Source organism: Staurois parvus, unplaced genomic scaffold, assembly GCF_062004578.1.
Source record: "Staurois parvus isolate SC_StPar_1 unplaced genomic scaffold, SC_StPar_1.0 ptg000538l, whole genome shotgun sequence".
NCBI lineage: Eukaryota > Metazoa > Chordata > Amphibia > Anura > Ranidae > Staurois > Staurois parvus.
Genome location: NW_028318334.1, coordinates 1,045,765 through 1,068,895, shown reverse-complemented (window position 1 = coordinate 1,068,895; position 23,131 = coordinate 1,045,765). Strand labels below are relative to the sequence as shown.

Below are 23,131 nucleotides of genomic sequence, written 5' to 3'. Positions count from 1 at the left end.
AGCAATCCCCTTCCACCACTCCTCACCTCTTTAACCTTCTTCTACCACTCCTCACTCTTGTACCCCTCACCACTGCAACCCTCTTCCACCACCCCTTACTTCTACAACTCCTCACTGTAACCCTTTTCTGCCACTCCTCACCTCTGAAACCCTCTTCTACTACTCCTCACTCCTGTACCTCTCACCACTGCAACCCTCTTCAACCACTCCTCACCTCTACAACCCTTTTCTATCACTCTTCACCCCTGTATCCCTCTTCTACCATTCCTCACCCCTCACCACTGCCACCCTCTTCTACTACTCCTCATCTCTGTAACCCTCTTCTAGTACTTCTCACCCCTGTACCCCTCACCACTGCACCCCTTTCACCACTCGCTACCTCTGCAACCCTCTTCCACTGCTTCTCTACACTCCTGTTTTATCATTCCTTGTATCTGCACCCTACACCTCACCACTGCACCCCTCTTCTGATGCTTCTCACCTCTGCACCCCTCCTCACCTGTAATCCCCTTTTACCATTCTTCACCTCTATACCACTCTTCTACCATTCCACATCTGTGCACCCTTCTAATGCCACAGCTCACCTCTACCCCTCCTCCCTCCCTCTTGTTGCACCTCTCTTCCCCTACTGCTTTCCCCACATTTTAGGCCCTGCACTGCAAAGATCACCCTACTTCTGCTTCTTTGATTCTGCAGATCTGTGCTTCTTTTACCTCTCCTGCTGTTTTTTGATCATTACTCCAAGAACAATCAGATCTCGTCATGAGGTAGATTTGAAATGAGGAATTGAAGTTCTACTCAAGATACCTCCCTCCACATACAGACACACTGCATACGAAGGTATGATAAATCATCCTGTGAGAAGATCAGCTGCAGGGAGCCTACAAGCAATACTGGTGACTAGCCCATTCCACCCTCTTGCATGATTTGGGCACAGACTCTTCAGTAAGGGTCCACTTTAATTTGTTTCTCACTCACTTAGTCTTTTTAAACCATCTAAGACAGGGTGACAACGCTGCTGTGTGGTTTCACTGTGATTAAAAAAGTGGAAAGTAGCAGATCTAATAGCAAGATCAACATATTATCAGGGACTCAGTAGCATTAACTTTGTTTTTCTAACAGACTGCATCATATATGGTTTTAATGGTTCTAGTTTAGTCCCTTGTTAACCCCTTCTTACCCCTAATTATCCATAACTGAAGTGGTTCTAAAGTTAAAACATTTTTTTTTTCTTTAATGCATTCCCTGCATTAAGATAGGAGACATCCCACTACTTGTTCTGACCACCCCCCTCACTAAACACTTACCCAGGTACTTTTATAATCCAGTGCTGTCCCATCTGCACTGCCGTTGCTCTTGCTGCTGTCAGTCAAAACAGGGGGTGTGGCTGAGATGTGCTGTGTTTGTCTGTGAATGCACACAGCCCAGCTCAGGAGTGGAGAAGCATTGGCGGAGGACTCCAGAAGAGGAAGTAAGTGGCCATTCTGTGCAATATTGTTGCAAAAAGCAGGTAAGTATATCACGATTACAGTGTAACCAAAACTGTCATGAATGCCTTCCATTCATGACAGCTTGCTTACTATTGCGATGGTGTGATTGGTCCACAGCTATCACATGGTGCAAGGCACCCTGTACAATGTGTTAGCTGTAGCCAACCACAGCATCACAATAGTAAGCAAGCTGTCATAAATGGAAGCCATTCATGAGTTAAAACTATTGCTTATAACAGTAATCATTGCTGTTATAAGCAATAATAGTGTAAAAAAACCTGATCACCCCCCATAGTACAGTGTCCCTATAGTGACACTGAACTACTCTGATGACAGTATGTCAAAAATAGTAAAACAAAGTTTAAAAAATTTTAATAAATTATTTCATTTTTTTATACTGTTACCAGGCAGTATCCCTGATCACTGCGACACCAGTCATGTGATGATGCTGCACTGCACCGGTGACGGGATGTAAAAAAATTGTTTTTATTTAATTTCTTCATTTTCCCAAAACATTGTGCCAAAAAATTACAACTTCCAAAAACTCACCTTAGACTGTCTACTAGGAGCATTTGGGGGATATTTGTACTGTCCTGGTGTTTTAGGGCATCACGAAATGAGATAGGCTGTCAGTACATCAGTATTATCGATTTTCACTAGTGGTGCACCAAAATGAAAATTCTTGGACCAAAACCAAAAATTCAGGATGCATTTGGCTGAAAATCGAAACGGACAGTTTTTTTTTAAAATATATTTTTTTATATATAATTGCACTACATTTGACTTTTGAATTAATATCAATAATTTAAATGAATATGAATTTATTTTCAGCGCCCTTTGGCTAATAGGCTGCTTTCACACTGCATTAAAAAAGGCACAAGAGAAGGTCAAGAAAAATGCATCCTTTAAATTCAATGTATGTCTTCACACTGGTCCTTAGTGCTTCCCTTGCAGTGTTAAAAATAATGCTTGCCACATTTTTGGTGCATATTTGGCAAGTTAAAAAAAAACGCACCTCCCAATTGAAATGCATTGAAAATGCTGCAAAAACGTATCCAAAAAGGCATGTGTTGTGTTGCTGATGCGTTTTGAATCTGCCCTGCAACAAGTTGGCCACAAAAAAAAAAACATTCAAAAAACGCATCAAAAATTGTGCGTGCAAAAACACAAAAGGCACTGAAAAATGGACAAAGTGCAAACTGCTTGATGTGAAGCAGGCCTGAAATGCATTGAAAACACATACAAATGCATAAAAAATGAATACGTGTTGCGTTTTTGATCTGCCCAACAAGTTGGGCCCAAAAAAAAAAAACATTAAAAAAAACGTAAAACACATCAAAAATGTGCATGCAAAAACTCAAAATGCACTGCAAAACGCAAACTGCATTGGTGCGAACCAGGCCTGAAATGCATTGAAAACCCATAAAAAACGTACACGTGTTGCTTTTTGACGTGTTTTTTGGAGTCACATGACCTATGAAAAAAGCACCATAAACACGGTAAGAACGCAGTAACAATTGCAGGTAAAATTGGTGCAAAATTGTGGGTAAAATCAGACATTTTTGGCGGGCCAGTATCGGCACCTTTTCCTATTGGCAAAATGCCAACAACACTACTGCTGACATTTCAGGGCATCCCTACCGTTAACTTTCCTACAGACTAAATAATAAACAGTGATTTGGGTTATTTTCAGCAAAGCAATGTAGCAGAATACACCGTGGCCTCATAAAGGAAGATTATATTTTTTTTTCAGAATTTTCTTTTTCCATTTATTAACCACCTCCTGTCCGGCCATTGTATATAAACGGCCGGACGGTGGCAGTGCAGGGTCGGGTGGCACCGCGATCCGGTGCCCGCTGTGTCCTCCGGACACAGTGGAACACTGATTGTCGGACGGGACCTCTGTACGAGGTCCTAATCATGTGATCGCTGATTGCCCACTTGTGACATCATCACTTACTACGTGTGATTGATCACAGAGGTCACATGGTACAAGGCTATTCACAACAGCCTTGTACCATGTGACAAGCTGTGACCAATCACAGCTCACTCAGTAGTTCTCAATGGCTGCAAGAATACAGCTAGAGAGAAGGAGAAATGATTGCTGTTACATCCTTTATGGGTGTAAAAGCAATCAGTGTAAAAAAAAAAATCTTCATCCCCCCCAAGTAGTACAGTGTCACCATGGTGACACTGTACTGCTAGGGTGACAGTATGTAAAAATAAATAATAAATATAAAAAAAAAGTAAAATAAAATGTTTAAAAATTATAATTTTTGGTTATAAACTAATTTGGGTTATTTTTTTACTAAAAATATAACGGAATAAATTTTGGCCAATATTTATGATGAAATACAATTTATTTGCAAAATGCTATAAGAAAAACACTTTTTTTCAAAATGTTTGGACTTTTTCATTTACATAGCAAAAAAAATAAAAATCCCAGTGGTGAATAAATACCACCAAATAAAGCTTTATCTGTCTCAAAAAAATGGTAAAAAATCATATGGGTACAGTGTTGCATGACCGCGCAATTGTCATTCAAATTGTGATAGCACTGAAAGCTGAAAATTGGCCTGGACAGGAAGGGGGTAAAAGTGTCCAGACTGGAAGTGGTTAAGAAATAAAACAAGACCACCAACAAAAGCTCTATTTGTGTGAAAAAAATGATATAAATTTCATTTGTGTACAGTGTTGCATGACTGAGCAATTACCAATTAAAGTAGTGCAGTGCTGAATAGCAAAAACCTGTCCTGGTCATGAAGGTGGTAAACGGAAAAATGCCTCTTCAGTGTAAGTGGATAAACTGAACAGGAATGTGATGTTTGTCAGTCTTTGTGACCTAACATATGCACTAGTTGAAGCCGAGCTCGTATTTCCAATACACACACCGTCACTGAACTCATTTACTGCCCGAGGGGCTCCTCTCCCTCAGACTACATTTCCCAGCATCCCTTCTCCCAACACATGCGCGGTGTCAGCGTCCTGCGCTCCATTGAACAGGGCAGCTTTATTGGTAGAAGGCGCGGTGTGCATCGTTGCTATGGCTGAGCTGGTGCAGGCCTCACAGTCCCGAAGCAGCCTGCAGTCTCCAGCCGGCGGACAGAGCGCTACTTCCACGGCGGCAGGGAGCAGTTCGGGCAGCAGCGACCCGGCTAGGCCCGGGCTGAGCCAGCAGCAGAGAGCCAGCCAGAGGAAAGCTCAGGTGCGGGCCCTTCCCCGGGCCAAGAAGCTGGAGAAGCTCGGCGTGTTCTCGGCATGTAAGGTAAATAGAGGGCTCGGCCCCTCCTCCACACTTCCTCCTGATGGTGTCCGGGCTCCTGCCTGTATTCACATAGCTGGACTGCCTGCTGCTAGGACAGAGCTCGGCTTCCACACACCGTGCACTGCATTCAATAGCAATGTCTGCCACTGTACAAGGCTTCCTTCCCAGTCACCCCGTCCCCTGCACTCAGCTGTGCTCCCACACTGGCAGTATAACTTCCGCCCGAGGCTGCACTGATTTCTGCAGGCAGAGCGGACTGCTATGTACACAGGAGACACAAGGCACCAACAGACAGCCAAGGTTGGTTTGTTGGGAGCTCTTAGTAGTTTGTTACCTGAACCAAGACTGAAGGGTGCCCATGGCAACTCTCCCCTCCCCCTATGGAAAAAATCAGCAACATTGTTCTTTATCTTTTATGTTTAGGGACCCCCCCAGTGTGGGGAACTCAAGTTCCTCCATAGAAAGGCAGTCCAGATGTGTTTCTGTATGCATGTATTTGATGCATTTCGGTTCATTTCCCCCCCCCCTCCTCTTCTTCAAGATGCGTTTTACTGCATTCCTGTACAGTTCAGTGCAGAAAAAAATGCAGCATGTTCTAGTTTTTCTTTTTTTTTTCTGGAACTGACTGCACTGGTGGGAACTATGCCATTGGAAACCATGTGACCTGCTATCAGTGCGTTTTTGATACAGAAAAAAAACACGACTGCATGTGATGTGAACTGGCCCCTAAACGCATACAAAATGCACCGGAACGCGTCCTTATTTAGGTTGAAGAAAAAGAGGGGAAAAAATTAACCAGAACTCGTCAAAAACGCACATACAGGAACGCATCCGGACTGCATTTCTATGGTGTGAACGGGCCCTAAAGGTTGTAATATAAAAAAACAAACGTTATACTTGCCTGCTCTTCTTTTTGGGCCCCCCGCCAGCAGTTTTGGCTCCTCCCCCCCTGCCGATTGCCCCCAATAGCAAGCCTTGCTATGGGGGCACTCAAGCATGCTCACTCCCAGTCCATGCTTCTGTAAATGGACATTATTCATTCACACACACAGAGCATGGCATATGATGCATTAACCACTTGCCCTCCAGAGGGTTTACCCCCCCCCCCCCTTCCTGACCAGGCCATTTTGCATTACTGTGCTGTATTACTTTAACTGACAATTGCACGGTCATGCAATGCTGCACCCAAAAGAAATGTACGTCTTTTTTTTCCCCACAAATTGAACTTTTGGTGGTATTTAATCGCTTGTACGATTTTTATATTTTTCGCTATTAAAAAAAAGTCGACAATTTTAAGAAAAATAAACAATATTTTGGACTTTTTTATATTAACCACTTGCCTACTGAGCACTTATACCCCCTTCCTGCCCAGGCCAATTTTCAGCTTTCAGCATTGTCACACTTTGAATGACCATTGCACCATCATGCAACACTGTACCCATATGACATTTTTAGCATTTTTTTTGAGACAGATTTTTTCACACAAATGGAGCTTTCTTTTGGTGGTATTTCACTGCCGCTGGGTGTTTTTATTTTTTGCACTATAAACAAAAAAAAAGAGAAAAGCAAACATTTTCTTTGTTTCTATTATAGAATTTTGCAAATGGGTAATTTTTCTCCTTCACTGAAGGGCGGCAATGCTGGGCACTGTTCATCAGGGCACTGATCTGTTCTCTGCCAATTGTCGGTTATCGGTAGTACTTTCCTCACTCTGTGACAGCGTGAGGAAAGTGCAGCCGATAACCGGCAACTGTATTTATGTCATATGACACCCTCCCAGAACTGGACAACCTCACTGTAGCTGTCATTCGGCTATAGCGCGGTTGCCAAATGGTTAAACATGTCCAGTAAAAAAAATGTAAAAATCAAATTTTCAGCATAAATTTAGGCCAAAATGTCTTCTGCGACATGTCTTTGCTACAAAAAAAAATCCCAATACGTGTAAATTAATTAGTTTACATGAAAGTTATAGCGTTTACAAATGGCTGTATAGATACTGGAATTTTTTTTTTTTTTTTTTACTAGTAATGGCGGCAATCAGCGACTTATAGAAGGACTGCGGCGAGGATTCTGACGGGGGGTGGGGAACTGACTTGGTGTCATTGACATTCCCAGTGACACCAATACAGTGATTAGTGCTAAAAGAAAGAAAATGCACTGTCACTGTACTAATGGCACTGGGCAGGAAGGGGGTTAACATGTGGGGCGATCAAAGGGTTAACTGTGCTGGAAGTGTTTTACTAGGGGGCTGTGCCAGTGTGCTTCATTGTAAGCACACTGCTTTGGATGGCTGTGCTGTGCACAGCCATCCAAAGTAGTGTCCCCAAGCTGTAGTTGCAGGCATCATTCCAGTATAACCACTTGAAAGCCGCAACATAAATATATGTAGTACGGTCTTCAAGTGGTTAACAATGAATACAAATACAAGCATGAAGGATATAAAGGCCGGCACTGCTCTCTCATCTACAGTATGAACAAACTAGTTGGTTAACTGTGTCTTCAGGAATTTTGAGTGGCAAGCTTGGAACAAAAATGCAGCAAATGAAAGGAAGTGTCAGATTTCCTCATCTCTATGCCTGTTCTGGTTCAGTGCTCCAGACATTGGATCAGCATGGCTACCAAGCATTAAAATCTGTATGGTACCTTCTGTGTTATAGTTTGGTGAAATGTCTGAATAGAATGGTTTTAGTAGGGATTCATTGTACCTGTGACTGTTGGATATAAAGTAAACCTATGGTATGTACATGGTTTATAATATTAAAGCAGAATTACTCTGCATATGAACACCACGAACAGAAAACGCTGTTTAACCCCTTCACGCCTAACGGTAAAACAAATCTAAACGCCTAAGCACAATTCTGCAACATTGACATGTGTTAGTAAAACCGTACATATCACCACAACTTCTTTGTACATCCAAGTGTATTATACCTTGATTTTTTCAGGAGAAATTAGGCTTTCATTTGGCAGTAAATGGTAAAGGATAGCTCTTGATTTTTTTTTATCAAAAGAAATCTGGCCCAAAATAGTAAAAAAAAAAAAAAATCATTTTTTCTTATTTAGCTGTGTTTCTTGTTACTACCATAACCTACCACCAAAGAACAACCCAAAATAAATTCTCCAGCAATACCATACAGGTGAAACTCGAAAAATTAGAATATCATGCAAAAAGTCATTTATTTCAGTAATGCAACTTAAAAGGTGAAACTAATATATGAGATAGACTCATTACATGCAAAGCAAGATAGTTCAAGCCGTGATTTGTCATAATTGTGATGATTATGGCTTACGGCTCATGAAAACCCCAAATCCACAATCTCAGAAAACTAGAATATTACATGCAATCAATAAAACAAGGATTGTACATAGAACAATATCGGACTTCTGAAAAGTATAAGCATTCATATGTACTCGGTACTTGGTTTGGGCCCCTTTTGCAGCAATTACTGCCTCAATGCGGCGTGGCATGGAAGCTATTAGCCTGTGGCACTGCTGAGGTGTTATGGAAGACCAGGATGCTTCAATAGCGGCCTTCAGCTCTTCTGCATTGTTCGGTCTCATGTCTCTCATCTTTCTCTTGGCAATGCCCCATAGATTCTCTATGGGGTTCAGGTCAGGCGAGTTTGCTGCCCAATCAAGCACAGTAATCCCGCGGTCGTTGAACCAGGTTTTGGTACTTTTGGCAGTGTGGGTAGGTGCCAACTCCTGCTGGAAAATGAAGTCAGCATCCCCATAAAGCTTGTCTGCGGAAGGAAGCATGAAGTGCTCCAAAATCTCCTGGTAGAAGTCTGCATTGACCCTGGACTTAATGAAGCACAGTGGACCAACACCAGCAGATGACATGGCTCCCCAAATCAACACAGACTGGAAACTTCACACTGGACTTCAAGCATCTTGTAGTGTGTGCCTCTCCATTCTTCCTCCATACTCGGGGTCCTTGGTTTCCAAATGAGATGCAAAAGTTGCTCTCATCAGAAAAGAGAACTTTGGACCACTGAGCAACAGACCAGGTCTGTTTTTCTTTAGCCCAGGTAAGACGCTTCTGACTTTGTTTGTTCAGGAGCGGCTTGACAAGAGGAATATGACATTTGAAGCCCATGTCCAGGATCTGTCTGTGTGTGGTGGCTCTTGATGCACTGACTCCAGCCTCAGTCCACTCCTTGTGAAAGTCCCCAACACTTTTGAATGGCCTTTTCCTGACAATCCTCTCCAGGCTGCGGTCATCCCTGCTGCTTGTGCACCTTTTTCTTCCACACTTTTTCCTTCCACATAACTTTCTATTAATGTGCTTTGATACAGCACTTTGGGAACATCCAACTTCTTTAGCAATTACCTTTTAAGGCTTTCCCTCCTTATGGAGGGTGTCAATGATGGTTTTCTGCACAACTGTCAGGTCAGCAGTCTTTCCCATGATTGTGATTCCTACTGAACCAGACTGAGAGACCATTTAAAGGCTCAGGAACCCTTTGCAGGTGTTATAGCTTAATTAGCTGATTAGAGTGGGACACTTTGAGCCTAGAATATTGCACCTTTTCACAATATTCTAATTTTCTGAGATTGTGGATTTGGGGTTTTCATGAGCTGTAAGCCATAATCATCACAATTATGACAAATCACGGCTTGAACTATCTTGCTTTGCATGTAATGAGTCTATCTCATATATTAGTTTCACCTTTTAAGTTGCATTACTGAAATAAATGAACTTTTGCACGATATTCAAATTTTTCGAGTTTCACCTGTATATGTGTATATTATTTGTTGTTTGTACCCGTAGTACAGCCCAGAAACAATAGTGCGCATTTTGTTTTTGTCTTTTTTTTTTTTTTTTTTTTACCTAAAACACACTGACACCAATTTTTTTTTTTTTTTTTTAAGATCCTGGCCTTTGACCCAAACACTATCTCTGGCACTGAACTAGATCAAACCTTGTATCTCTCTTCTCCATTCATAGAGAGAGAAAAAAAGCGAGGGGGCCGGGCTGTACAGTGACTGATCACTGTGATAGCCAATCAGAGGCTATAACAACGATCATGTGACCCGGAATCGGGAGTCCCGATTGTCAGAACGGTACCCGGGGCTCTCAGTGACACCGCGATCTTTGTGCTGGGAGGGCGCCCCCAGCACAAAGACAAATACGCAAATATGCAGCCCCACAAAAAAGCTCAGTTCTGTGAGGCCGCATATTTGTGTGACGTCAGCGTCAAGGGGTTAATTCATTTTTAATATTAAAGCAAACTCCCCCCATCCATGTCCCCATGCTGTATTTTGCTGAAAAATCACTTTGAAAAGCCCCCCCACCCACCCCCAGCATTTCTGGTAGCAATTTTGAGTAAGGGCAGATGATTCATATATCATTTACTTGCAGGAATCCATCTGCCCTTAGCTCAGGCATGCATGAGGGTGTGCTCAGCAGAGACAGCCCCAATTTTGATTGAGAGAGTAAAGTTCTGCTTTAATTTTCAGTATTCCATACATAACTCTTCTTTTCTTTCTAGGCGAATGACGTGTGTAAGTGCAATGGATGGAAAAACCCAAACCCACAGACAGCACCAAGAATGGACCTCCAGCAGCCTGCAGCCAGCCTGAGTGAGCCATGCCGAAGTTGTGGGCATTCCCTTGGTACATAAACTTTATTCTTCGTGTTATATGGCTTCTAATCCTATCCATTAGGATTTAATGTGGTTTTCAATTTTTTACTCATAATTTGGTGATAATGATCAGTTCCAGCCCAGACCTTCATGCTTGAAAGGCCACATGAAATTTGGAGGTCTTTAGCTATTGACTCTGCAGACAGTTGCAGAATTCTGTGCACTTTTGCGCTTCAGCATGTGCTGACCTCAATCTGTCATTTTATGTGGCCTCCGTGGCAGAGTTGCTGTTGTTCCCAGTTACTTCCACTTTGTTATAATATCACTAACAGTTGAATGTGGAATATTTAGTAGCAAGGAAATTGCACAGGTGGCAACCTATCACGGTACCACGCTTGAATTCACCGAGCTCCTGAGAGCGACCCATTCTTTCACAAATGTTTGTAGAAGCAGTCTGCATGTCTAGCTGCTTGATTTTATACACTTGTGGCCATGTAGGTGATTGGTACACCTGAATCCAATGATTTGAAGGGGTGTCCCAATACTTTTGGCAATATAGTGTATGTCCGGTGCACTGGCAGTGCCGATTGAGAGTCCTTTCTGATTTCTGAGCAGTACGGTCCGGTTCAAGTGCAGGTTACAGGCTATTGACTTCTATGTGAACTGCTTCTACACCGCATATGTCATCAGTTGTGAAAAGGATTGCAGTACAATCCACAGTTGTCACAAAAACCGGTCCTGAACCACTGAACAAGTAGATTCCACACTGAAACTGGACCTTGAAATCTGGAACACACGTGTGAATTGGCACTCAGCAAATCTAACAACCGTTTATAACCGTGTTTCCCAACCTTAGTCCTTAAAGTGGAACAGGAAGTTCCACTTTCAAGGATACACTCCCCCTCCTATAACATTGAAGGTTTTTTTTTTTTTTCAGGGGGCTGAGGGTGGAGCCAGACTTAGATTTGGCAGGTACCCCCCCATGTCCTCAACCTCTTAGGATACATCACAGGTCTTGAGGCTTCAGAACCATTCACAAAGCACAGCACAGCTCACGCATGCACAGTGGGAAGTTAACTGTGAAGCCAAAAGGAGTCGTGGCTAGCTAACCAGGCTAAACATACCAGCGTCAGGAACCTGAACACCAAAAAAAGAACTGGCCTGGGTGAGGACACCGTTGGATCCCTGGACAGGTAAGTGTCTTTTTATTAAAAGTCAGCAGCTACAGTATTTGTAGCTCCTAACTTTTATTTTTTCTGGAGGCTGAAGCTTCTCTTTAAGTCCTGGAGCTCCTCAGCGGCCAATGACATCTTCGGCCAGTCTGCTTCCAGGTTTTGTTTTCATGATTCTGTAGCCACAGCCAAAGAATATTATGGGTTTCTGTTTTTCTAACGCCATTTTAATGATCCTAACTTTACTGAATAGCAAATACACTACTCAAAAAAATTAAAGGAACGCTTTTTTATCCGAGTATAGCATCAAGTCAATTAAACTTCTGGGATATTGATCTGGTCAGTTAAGTAGCAGAGGAGATTGTTAATCAGTTTCAGCTGCTTTTGGTGTTAATTAATTCAACAGGTGCACTAGATAGGCAACAATGAGATGACCCCCCCCCCCCCCAAAAAAAAAAAAACTGCAATGATTTTACAGGTGGAGGCCACTGACATTTTTTTCCCTACTCATCTTTTCTGACTGTTTTTTACTAGTTTTACATTTGGCTAGGGTCAGTGTCACTACTGGTAGCATGAGGCGATACCTGGACACCTACAGAGGATGCACAGACAGTCCAACTCCTCCAGGATGTCACATCAAAATGTTCCATTGCCAGAAGGTTTGCTGTGTCTCCCAGGACAGTCTCAAGAGCATGGAGGAGATTCCAGGAGACAGGCAGTTACCCAAGGAGAGCTGGACAGGGCTATAGAAGATCCTTAACCCATCAGCAGGACCGGTATCTGCTCCTTTGTGCAGTGAGGAATAGGATGAGCACTGCCAGAGCCCTACAAAATGACCTCCAGCAGGCTACTGGTGTGAATGTCTCTGACCAAATAATCAGAAACGGACTTCATGAGAGTGGCCTGAGGACCTGACGTCCTCTAGTGGGTCCTGTGCTCACTGCCTGGCACCATAGAGCTCGATTGGCATTTGCCATTGCACACCATAATTGGCAGGTCCGGCACTGGCGCCCTGTGCTTTTCACAGATGAGAGCAGGTTCACCCTGAGCACATGTGACAGACGTGAAAGGGTCTGGAGAAGCCGTAAAGAATGTTATGCTGCCTGTAACATCGTTCAGCATGACCGTTTTGGTGGTGGGTCAGTGATGGTCTGGGAAGACATATCCATGGAGGGACGCACAGACCTCTACAGGCTAGACAATGGCACCCTGACTGCCATTAGCTATCGGGGTGAAACTCAACGCTGGTGAAGTGGGTACTGTGTTCCTCCCGGTGCACGACAATGCCTGGCCTCATGTGGCGGGAGTATGCAGGCAGTTCCAGGAGGATGAAGGAATTGATACCTTTGAATGGCCCCCACGCTCCTCTAACCTAAGTCCAGTAGAAAACCTCTGGGATATCATGTTTTGGTCCATCTCACACCACCAGGTTGCACCTCAGACTGTCCAGGAGCTCAGTGATGCCCTGGTCCAGATCTGGGAGGAAATACCCCAGGACACCATCTGTCGTCTCATTAGGAGCATGCCCCGACGTTGTCAGACATGCATGCAAGCTCCCGGGAGCCATACAATCTACTTAGTACCATTTTGATTTGCAGCAATTAAATTTCAGCAAAATGGACTAGCCTAGCACTTTGATGGAAATGAAAATTATCAACCTACAGAGGACTTAATTCAAAGACACCCTGAAAATCAAACGATGGGGCATCCTTACGTTCCTAACACATTACCCAGTCCATGTCAGTATAGATATCCAGCATGATATTTTTCCCCATTGAGATCTGATGTGTTTTCAAAGTTTTCCTTGAATTTTGTGAGCAGTGTATATCCAGCATGTCATAATATTGATTAGTTTCTTCTAGGTATCAGTCTACTCGCTGAACTCACATTTCATGAAAATGGTGTCAATCTATTTGCTCTGTATCTTTCCCTTGTCATTTCTGCTTGGTGGGAGAAATTAATAAAAATTCCACAAACAAGTTCTATCTCAACTGTTGCCAATAGCAACCAATGAGTTTCTGTCTTTAATTTTTCCACACAGCTTAGATAATAAAAATGTTAAAGTTGATTGGCTGAGGTCCATTTGAGACAAAATTTCTTTTAGACACTTTTTATTAATTTCCCCCAGTGTGTTCAGCTGCTTCTAAAGAGCTCCCCTTGTCCTTTTCTAGAAGACATACTTTATTTCCTTCCCTTCAGCTAGTCTGGCTTGAGTATTTCTACCAGAAAGTTTTTTTATGGCTGCTGGAATTATTTTGGTCATCGTGGGGCTAGCATACCTCCCTGCTGTGATAAGATGGAAATATACTTAGTTTAGTATAGAAGCAGAAGTACCCCTTCAGTGTCTGGCGGTGCACTTTATTTTCACTGCTGGGTGGCTTCATTTTCTCTTTGCATTTTAGCCTCTGTAGTAGTAATGATGTACATAACGTGCACAAACTAGCATGTCAGAAATATTCCATTCTCCAATGGATGAAGGAAACTGGGGGGGGGGGGGGTGCTGCCTGACATACTTCTGTGCTTTCATGCCACCCATTTAACAAGGGTGTTAGATTGATCCGGACATCAATTCTTAAAACCGTGGGTGTTGTTCGAACAGGAAGCCTCAGCTACACCTTTTTTTAAGCACTCCTTTGGTCCCCCAAATTGCCTATGTTGGAACTTCATAATCATCCTACTATAGAAGCAACCTGGAAAGCGTGCCATATAGCTTTTGACTTGTGCAGGATAGCTCCATTGCTTTTGCTCCCTGCTCCCCTTCCTAGACCATTTTGACTTCTCTCCAGGTACACAGGACAGATAGTTCAATCAGGGTAAAAAAAAATGGTGCGTGAGGTATTTTTTATGTGGTTCCATCTGGCTGTCCATTACTCAACTTGCAACATCCACGTGTTCTTCTCACTGGGCACTGTACAGATACTGCATCTTACACACCTTTTAAATTCTTTGCCCAGCCCGAAACGTTTTCTCACAAACTGATGCCATTTGAACATAAGTGTCAGGCTGAGGGCCCGATCAGTGACTTTCACTCTATGACTTATAAGTGACTCGTTATGAAGGCTTCTAAAACTTCACCACACCTCTTAGACCGCTGGGAGGAAGATTTGGGGATTACTCGGTCGTCAAAAGCTTGTACAAAAATTCTCACTATGTTCTTTAGATTTTTCATATGTAACAAATAACAGGAACTGGGGTACAGTATAGTCACCCATTGGAATCATACCTCTGTCCTGCACTTTATATATCCCACATTATCGAAGACCTGCCGGAGATGTGGACATGGAGACATGCTACATGTGATCCGGTCCAGCTCTTCTCTTGATACTTTCTGGAATTGAGCCAGTGAGATCCCTCAGAAATTCACAGATTGGGTACTTCCCAAAAAGAAGCGTCAACCCTCACAACCTATAACTAGCCTTTTGCAGTAAGGTGCACATGGAGGAGCAATGCACAACACACTTAGCATCTAGTCTGCAAATAAACCCCAAAATAAACAAATTGACCCTGTTTAGGAATTCACAGTAAAACAGAGGATGTTGTGATGCTGTCGATTCACTGTCCTGCTGTGCTATACAATTGGAAATTTTTGAAATAATTGTGTACAAACAGTTATCAGAATCAGGCAGCTGCTGTTAGTGATATTAACCACTTGCCCTCCAGAGGATTTACCCCCCCTCCCCCCCCCTTCATGACCAGGCCATTTTTTGCTATTTGGCACTGCGCTATTTCAACTGCTAATTGCACGGTCGTGCAATGGTGTACCCAAACAAAATTTATGTCCATTTTTCACACAAATTGAGCTTTACTTTGGTATTTGATCACCTCTTTTTTACTTTTTGCACTTTAAACAAAAAAAGAACGAAAATTTAAAAAATATATCCAATAAACTCAAAGCTAGTCATAAATTTAGGCCAACATTTATTCTGCTACATGTCTTTGGTGAAAAAAAAAAAAAAATCTCAATACATGTATATTAATTGGTTTATGTGAAAGTTATAGCGTCTACAAACTGTGTGTGTGTGTGTGTGTGTGTGTGTGTGTGTGTATAATCTCTATATCACATTTCCTGAGGTGCTAAAGTGCCACAGCAGTACAAATCCCCCCCCCCCCCCAATGGCCCCTTTTTGGAAAGTAGACACCCCAAGGATTTGCAGAGAGGCATATTGAGTCCAAGGGATATTTTTTATTTTTTGCCACAAATTTTTTGAAAATTACTTTTTTTTTTTTTTCTTCTTAAAGTTGTCACTTTAATGATATAATGCTCATGAATGCCATGGGTATATGTGGAATAACACCCCAAAACACATTCTTCTACTTCTCCTGAGTGTGGGGATACCACATGTGAGAGACCTTTTGGCAGCCTAGCTACATGCAGGCCCTCAAAATCCAATGACCACCTTCCAGGCTTTCAAAGGGCATATTTCCTCATATTACTTCCCCACTATTTATCACAGTTTCGGAGGCCCTAAAATGCCAGGATAGTACAAACACACCCCCCCCCCCCCCAATGACCCCTTTTTGGAAAGTATGGTGAGTATTTTACAGATATCATTTTTGGCACAGGATTTTGAAAAAAAAAAAAATCTATTTTTGTTTTCTTTCTACTTTCCAAAAAGGGGTCATTTGGAGGAATTGCTTCTACTCTCCTGGCATTTCAGGGCCAACATTAGAAGCTTATGCCACACATCACCCACTCTTGAAGACCAAGCCTTTACTGACACTTTTTGTTCACATGAAAAAATTGTTTTTTTGCTAGAAAATTACTTTGAACCCCCACACATTCTATATTTTGTTAAAGCAGAGGCCCTAGAGCATAAAATTGTGGGTGTTTTAAAATTTTTACGTCACACAGTATATTAGCGATTTTTCAAACGCAAATCCTTTGGGAAAAATGCACTATTTTAGAATTTTAATGCACAAAAACACAATATATTGCCCAATTGTTTGATAACATATAAAAGATGATGTTACACCTAGTAAATTGATACCAAACATGACATGCTTTAAAATTGCGCATGCCCGTGCAATTGCAACAAAGTACATACATTTTTAATTATCGATAGGCGATGCTTTAAAAGCCTTTACAGGTCACCAATTTATATTTACACAGGAGGTCTAGTGCTAGAATTACTGCCTTCGATTTGGTGTTCGCGGTGATACCTCACATGCATGGTGCAACCCCTGTTTACATACCGCCATGGGGTCAAAGCTTGCACACGTGGGGGGGGGGGGGGTCAAGGGTGCTTTTTTTTTTTTTTTTTTTTTTTAAATCGCCTTTATTGCTATTGCAGGGAATGTAAATTACCCCTCTGATTGCAATAGGCATTGACAAGTATTCTTTTTTGAGAAATCCTCTGCCCTTACATCATCTGATCTCATCAAGATCGGTTTGATCAGATGCTTTCCCAGTTTATATCCTGCGAAAACTGAAGTGATGAAATGCTCGCAGCTTCCGATTTCTTAGACTATAGAGATGATTAGAGCCTTTCTGGTCTCTGATCAGCTTTGTGGTCAGCCAGCGGATCTGCCGGCTGCCTTCCCAGATTCCCCTGTGGGACAGAGAGCCCAAGAAAACTGTGGAAGGCGACAGGAGGGGGGTGTCCCATCCCACTGCCCGTACAAAGAATTCAGCAGCTAATTGGCCACTAGGAGTGCTTTTACATGAAAGCCAACCGCCAGCTGAAAAAAAAACGATACCAGGATGATTCCTGTAGCTGCAGGCATCATCCCGGTATAACTACTCCAATTCCAGCGACGTGCTGGTCCATGTTGGGCATATATGTAACAGCAGAGAACACGGGCATACGATGAATTGGCTCTATGGATCAATATGACCGCTATTCATTCTTTTTTGTAATGCCCATGTTGAGGGTTAGGCCCAAAAAGTTTTAAATTCAGAAACCGTGATAGGTCTCCATGCGAATTGTCTGGCAAGAGCTGAATTTGGGTGGGCAGCGATGTATTATTGTGCATATAAATTGCATTGGCCCACAATCAATTGGTACAAATATTCAGTGAAAAACAGTGAAGTGGCTAAACGCTAGTGCTGGCAGTGAATGGGGCTGATCCTGCTAACTCTGCATTATTGGGGGCACTATACAAAGTAGGCACTAGTATAGTTCTGTTCATGACCATTATATTGATCTCTACAAACACTATACTAGTAATGACGACCTATAGCGTGAGTGTGATAGTGTGCGGGCAATCTAACGCTAGCTGACCCTTGCTGGGTGGGATGCTTACGGACCTTAATGTTATCTGATTTCACTAGTGGCAGGAATGCAGTGATCAGTGAAAAAGTTTATATACTGACACTGTACTAATGGCACTGGCTGGGTGACGTGGCGTTCAAAGGGTTAAATGTGCTAATCTAACGTGTGTGTGTAAAATGTAATGCTTTTACTCCTGCCCTAGTACAGGCATATCAACATATGGGTACAATGCTTTGCCTGTAGCCAGTACATGGTGGGTGGGCGGGCGGGCCGGCGGTCAGGAAGCTGTTTAAAGGATTGTCTAAAGAAAAAAAACAAAAAAAAAAACAAACCTGTCATACTTACCTGCTCTGTGTAATGGTTTTGCACAAAGCAGTCTCGATCCAACTCTTCTTGGGTCCCCCAGTGGCGCTCCTGGCCCCTCCCCCCTGCTGACTGCCCCCAGAGCAAGCTACTTGCTTTGGGGGCACTTGTGCTTGCTTTCTTCCAGGCCCTCGTTCTATGTCTATAAGACACTGGCTGTGATTGACAGTAGTGTGAGCCTTTTGCTGTGTCTCCGCTAATGAGAAAAGAGAGACCCGGGAGAGCCAAGGCTCTTGTGCACATCGCTGGATTGAGATTGTGCTCAGATAAGTATTGGGGTGAGGCTGTCGGGGGATCACCTGGTGATCCAGCCAATGACACATTTCCTGTCTTAGGTTAGTCAAGAGAAGTTGACTAAACAATCGACTTCTCTTAAGTGGGGGAGCCCACACACTGAAAAGTGGCTGACTGTCTACAGGGCTCTAGTCAGGTTAAGGATGGATCTCTGGAAAGGGAGGTTGAATCTGATAGGTCCGCTCAAAGGAGCAAACAGGAGAAGTGCATTTAATGTTTTCAAATTTGTTTTACCTTCCATCATGTAAGGAGTTGAAAATAACAGATTTTCTGGACAGATCACCAGGTAAAAATAAAGGAAAAAGTCTTATAAATTAAAATAAATGCAACCACCAAATCTAAGAATTGGTAAGCTGCAATATAATACACTTTCATTTTGGGTTTAATACTGCTTTAATGTGTAATTATGAAACATCTGTATTTGTAAATTGGTAATTTTAGTAAATGAAATGTTTCATAGCATTGCTGCAGGCAAGCTACACTTGTGCACTTAAAAAGCAAATGATTGTCTTTGTTGAATACCGTATATACTCGAGTATAAGCCGAGTTTTTCAGCACATTTTTTGTGCTGAAAAACGGCCCCCTCGGCTTATACTCGAGTCAACGTCTGCAGATGTCAGGGGGTGCGCGAGGCTCCGTCAAGGGGGGCCCGTACAGGGGTGGGCAGAGGGCTGCTGTCTCTTACCTGGCTCCCACGATGATCCATCCAGGAAGCGCTGCTTCTTCCGTCACTCCGGCCACTCCCTCACTCCTGCCGCTCGGCTCCGCCTCCTCACCGGTGATTGGCCGCCAGAACTGTAGCTCAGGAAAGGTACACAGGCGGCCAATCATGGGCGAGGAGGCGGAGCCGAGCGGACCCGAAAACATCGAGTGAGGGAAAAGCCGGTAAGTGTGCAGTGCAGAGGTGCTGCTGCAACCACATATGCTGGCTGCAGCAGCACCATACTGCAACAGGGGTCAGCAAGTGTCAGTGGGAGGAATAGTGCCGCATCATTGGTGTCACTGATACTAATGATGGGGCATTATTCCTCCCAGTGATACCAATGATGGGGCACTATTCCTCCCACTGACACCAATGATGGGGCACTATTCCTCCCACTGACACCAATGATGGGGCACTATTCCTCCCACTGACACCAATGATGGGGCACTATTCCTCCCACTGACACCAATGATGGGGCACTATTCCTCCCACTGACACCAATGATGGGGCACTATTCCTCCCACTGACACCAATGATGGGGCACTATTCCTCCCACTGACACCAATGATGGGGCACTATTCCTCCCACTGACACCAATGATGGGGCACTATTCCTCCCACTGACACCAATGATGGGGCACTATTCCTCCCACTGACACCAATGATGGGGCACTATTCCTCCCACTGACACCAATGATGGGGCACTATTCCTCCCACTGACACCAATGATGGGGCACTATTCCTCCCACTGACACCAATGATGGGGCACTATTCCTCCCACTGACACCAATGATGGGGCACTATTCCTCCCACTGACACCAATGATGGGGCACTATTCCTCCCACTGACACCAATGATGGGGCACTATTCCTCCCACTGACACCAATGATGGGGCACTATTCCTCCCACTGACACCAATGATGGGGCACTATTCCTCCCACTGACACCAATGATGGGGCACTATTCCTCCCACTGACACCAATGATGGGGCACTATTCCTCCCACTGACACCAATGATGGGGCACTATTCCTCCCACTGATACTAATGATGGGGCTTATACTCGAGTCAATAGTTTTTCCCAGTTTTTTGTGGTAAAATTAGGTACCTCGGCTTATATTCGGGTCGGCTTATACTCGAGTATATACGGTAAATCTATTCATTACTTGCTGTCCTTTTAGAATATATCGCAATAGATGAATACATAGTCTGTACATGCCATGGAGAGATTAATGACTTTAACATTTGTTTCAAACTACAGCTGACCATGTGTCGCATCTAGAAAATGTTTCAGAAGATGAAATCAATCGGTTGTTGGGTATGGTGGTGGATGTGGAGAACCTCTTTATGTCTGTTCACAAGGAGGAGGATACTGATACCAAACAGGTCTATTTTTACCTGTTTAAGGTAAGTTCCGAACTAGAGATTTTTTTAATCTGTGACGTTCTATTAAACTTGATTTGAAATCAATATTTTAAATTTTTTGTAGCTCCTTAGAAAATGTATTCTGCAAATGATCCGACCGGTGGTAGAAGGGTCCTTGGGAAGTCCGCCATTTGAAAAGCCAAATATTGAACAGGTAATTTTAACAAGATGATCACCAGTTAAATGATTGGTTGTGTAATTTTTTTCATAATTACAGGTAGTTCAGTATGTTTTCGTGTTAATAGTTTGTGATCGGATGTCCAGTGTTCATCTAGTAATTGTGGTTGTGTGTCTGTTGCCCTCAGCAGTCTGATTATGTGGAATCTCTGGGAAAATCTGTTGATAGTTTAGGCCAACAGAGCATGAATGACACCTGAAAATAGTGATAGACTTTTACATGTTAGGTGTTTAATAAAGGATATTAATATGTGAGGTCTGACAATGTCACCTGGTTTATTTATATAAAATATTACTGTGTGTCTATATGGTTAATGTATTTATGCAAGGGCATCAGGACAATGCATCCAACCCAACTAATTCATATATTTTCTTTTGGTAATTTGAGATTACTGTTAAAATTGTTGGCATCCCCGTATGGTATCCAGTTATTACATATGTGCCTCTTGTATATTTAGGAAGCCATATCCTATTGACAGGGTCAATTAACAAATTTTAAACCACTGAAACAGAGAATACGATTATGACCACCCTATCATCAACTTAATTTGTATATTTCAAAAACCTAAAATTATGGCTTTTTGTTTTTTTTTTTTACCTCAGGGAGTACTAAATTTTGTGCAATACAAATTCAGCCACCTGCAACCAAAAGAGCGTCAGACAATGTATGAACTCTCCAAAATGTTTTTACTTTGTTTAAATTACTGGAAGCTTGAGACCCCCTCACAGTTCCGACAGAGGTCTCAGAATGAGGATGTTGCAAACTATAAGGTTAACTACACAAGGTAAGCTATCTTTGGCTGCTTAAGTGGATTACATTAACTATCGTATCCAGTTTTTGAAGAATTTGGGGTCAATTTACTAAGAGATAAATACCGCATGGATTTTTGAGTTAACATAACTCATGCGGTATTTATTTAAAAAGTAGTCAATTCACTAAAAAATAATGCGTTATTTACAGAATGTGTTTAAATATTTATGTTTTGCAATATTTAGCACTTAAATTTTGTGTTTTTATTTTTGATGGGTTTTTTTTTCACAATTTCTTTTTTTTGTTTTATGTTTTTGTTTTTTTTAGTTTGCAGGCCCACATTGCACCAAAATGCACACATCTATACTGTGAAACTATGAAAACCTTGTAGTGTGCTTTCTGTCACAAAATGATCTCCCTCATGAAATGTAACAATTTATTTTCATTCCTAAACTCGGAGGAGAACATGTTTACACTGATACGTTGTATACTTTTCACTTTCTGGCCAGTGCAGAGTTCCTCTAATTGTTATTTTGTACATTTCTAAAATACTGCCAGCAAACACCTGGTGATAAATAACGAATGTGTGTGTTGTTTTTTAATTAATTGACTTATAATTAATGATTTATCTCATGTTTTTTTTGCAGTATTTATCTCACTATTTTACCAAATGTGCGGTATTTACCTCACATTCGATATTTTACATTGATGAATTGACTTTTATCTCATGCAATAATATATGCAAATGAGTCACGTGACAGTGTTATCACATGCAGTAACCTTTAGCGAATTAACACCAATGTCATGAATCAAAACACCTGCCTTAGAAGCGTCAGGCCGAAGATAGCATTCTCCTCTTCATAAATCTACTAGTTCTGGGTCATTAGTTATGTTAAGGGACAATAATTAGGTTCTTCCTCACTGCTTCAAAATGTGGATGTAATTTTGAGAGTTGAGGGGTAAGATGCTTTGATCAGAGGCTCCTACTCATTTTTCAGCAACAAGCTTTGCTCGATGCAGTCAGCTGCAATTGCAGCGTGATTTATTGTGGCAAAACCACACCACCTTTAGGTGCCATTGAAAACGAATGGCACCTAAACACATGTGCTGTGTTTTGCCAGCATTGTAGTGTGATTTGGGATCACAGGCAGAATTTGCTGTGATTCCGCCCGCTATCCTGAATTGCTAGATGTGAATGGGGCCAGAGAGTTTCACAGGAGGCTCTAGAGAAGTCCTGGAGATGAGCATGGGAGGAGGGGACTAGAGAGCAGGAGGTCTTGAGAAGAGCAGAGAGGGCAATTCAGGTGATATCTGGAGACCAGATTGGCGATGTAGCTCAGGGCAGAGTTGTGAATGGCTCTGTAAGTTGATGATCGTATTTTGAATTTAATTCACTGGCCATTCAGAAGCCAGTGGAGGGATTGGCAGAGAGGGGTGGCAGCTGAGCAGTTGGTAAAGTAGATGAGTCTAGCAGCAGCATTCATTTTAGACTGAAGAGGGGATAGCCTATGGAGAGGTAGACCTATGAGAAGAGAGCTGCAATAGTCAAGGTGAGAGAATAAGAGTGAGTAGCTTAGTGGTTTCATTAGTTAAATCTGGGTGAAGGATACAAACTTTTGACAGTGTTTGGATTTGGGGCAAAAGGACAGATCAAAGTCTAGGATTATACCTAGTATCCTGGCATGAGGGGAGGG

The 23,131-nt window shown here is 42.5% G+C and overlaps 1 protein-coding gene across 1 annotated transcript in view; it reads left to right on the top strand.

The window, feature by feature from the left end:
• Positions 1-4,504: 4,504 nt before the first annotated feature.
• KAT2A (lysine acetyltransferase 2A) overlaps positions 4,505-23,131 on the top strand; it is a 76,702-nt gene continuing 58,075 nt past the window's right edge. The window contains exons 1-5 of the mRNA XM_089690629.1: positions 4,505-4,755; positions 10,251-10,374; positions 20,346-20,491; positions 20,574-20,663; positions 21,290-21,471. Of these exons, the coding sequence (XP_089546755.1) occupies positions 4,534-4,755; positions 10,251-10,374; positions 20,346-20,491; positions 20,574-20,663; positions 21,290-21,471 (764 nt within the window). The 5' untranslated portion in view covers positions 4,505-4,533. The remainder of the gene's footprint in view (positions 4,756-10,250; positions 10,375-20,345; positions 20,492-20,573; positions 20,664-21,289; positions 21,472-23,131) is intronic.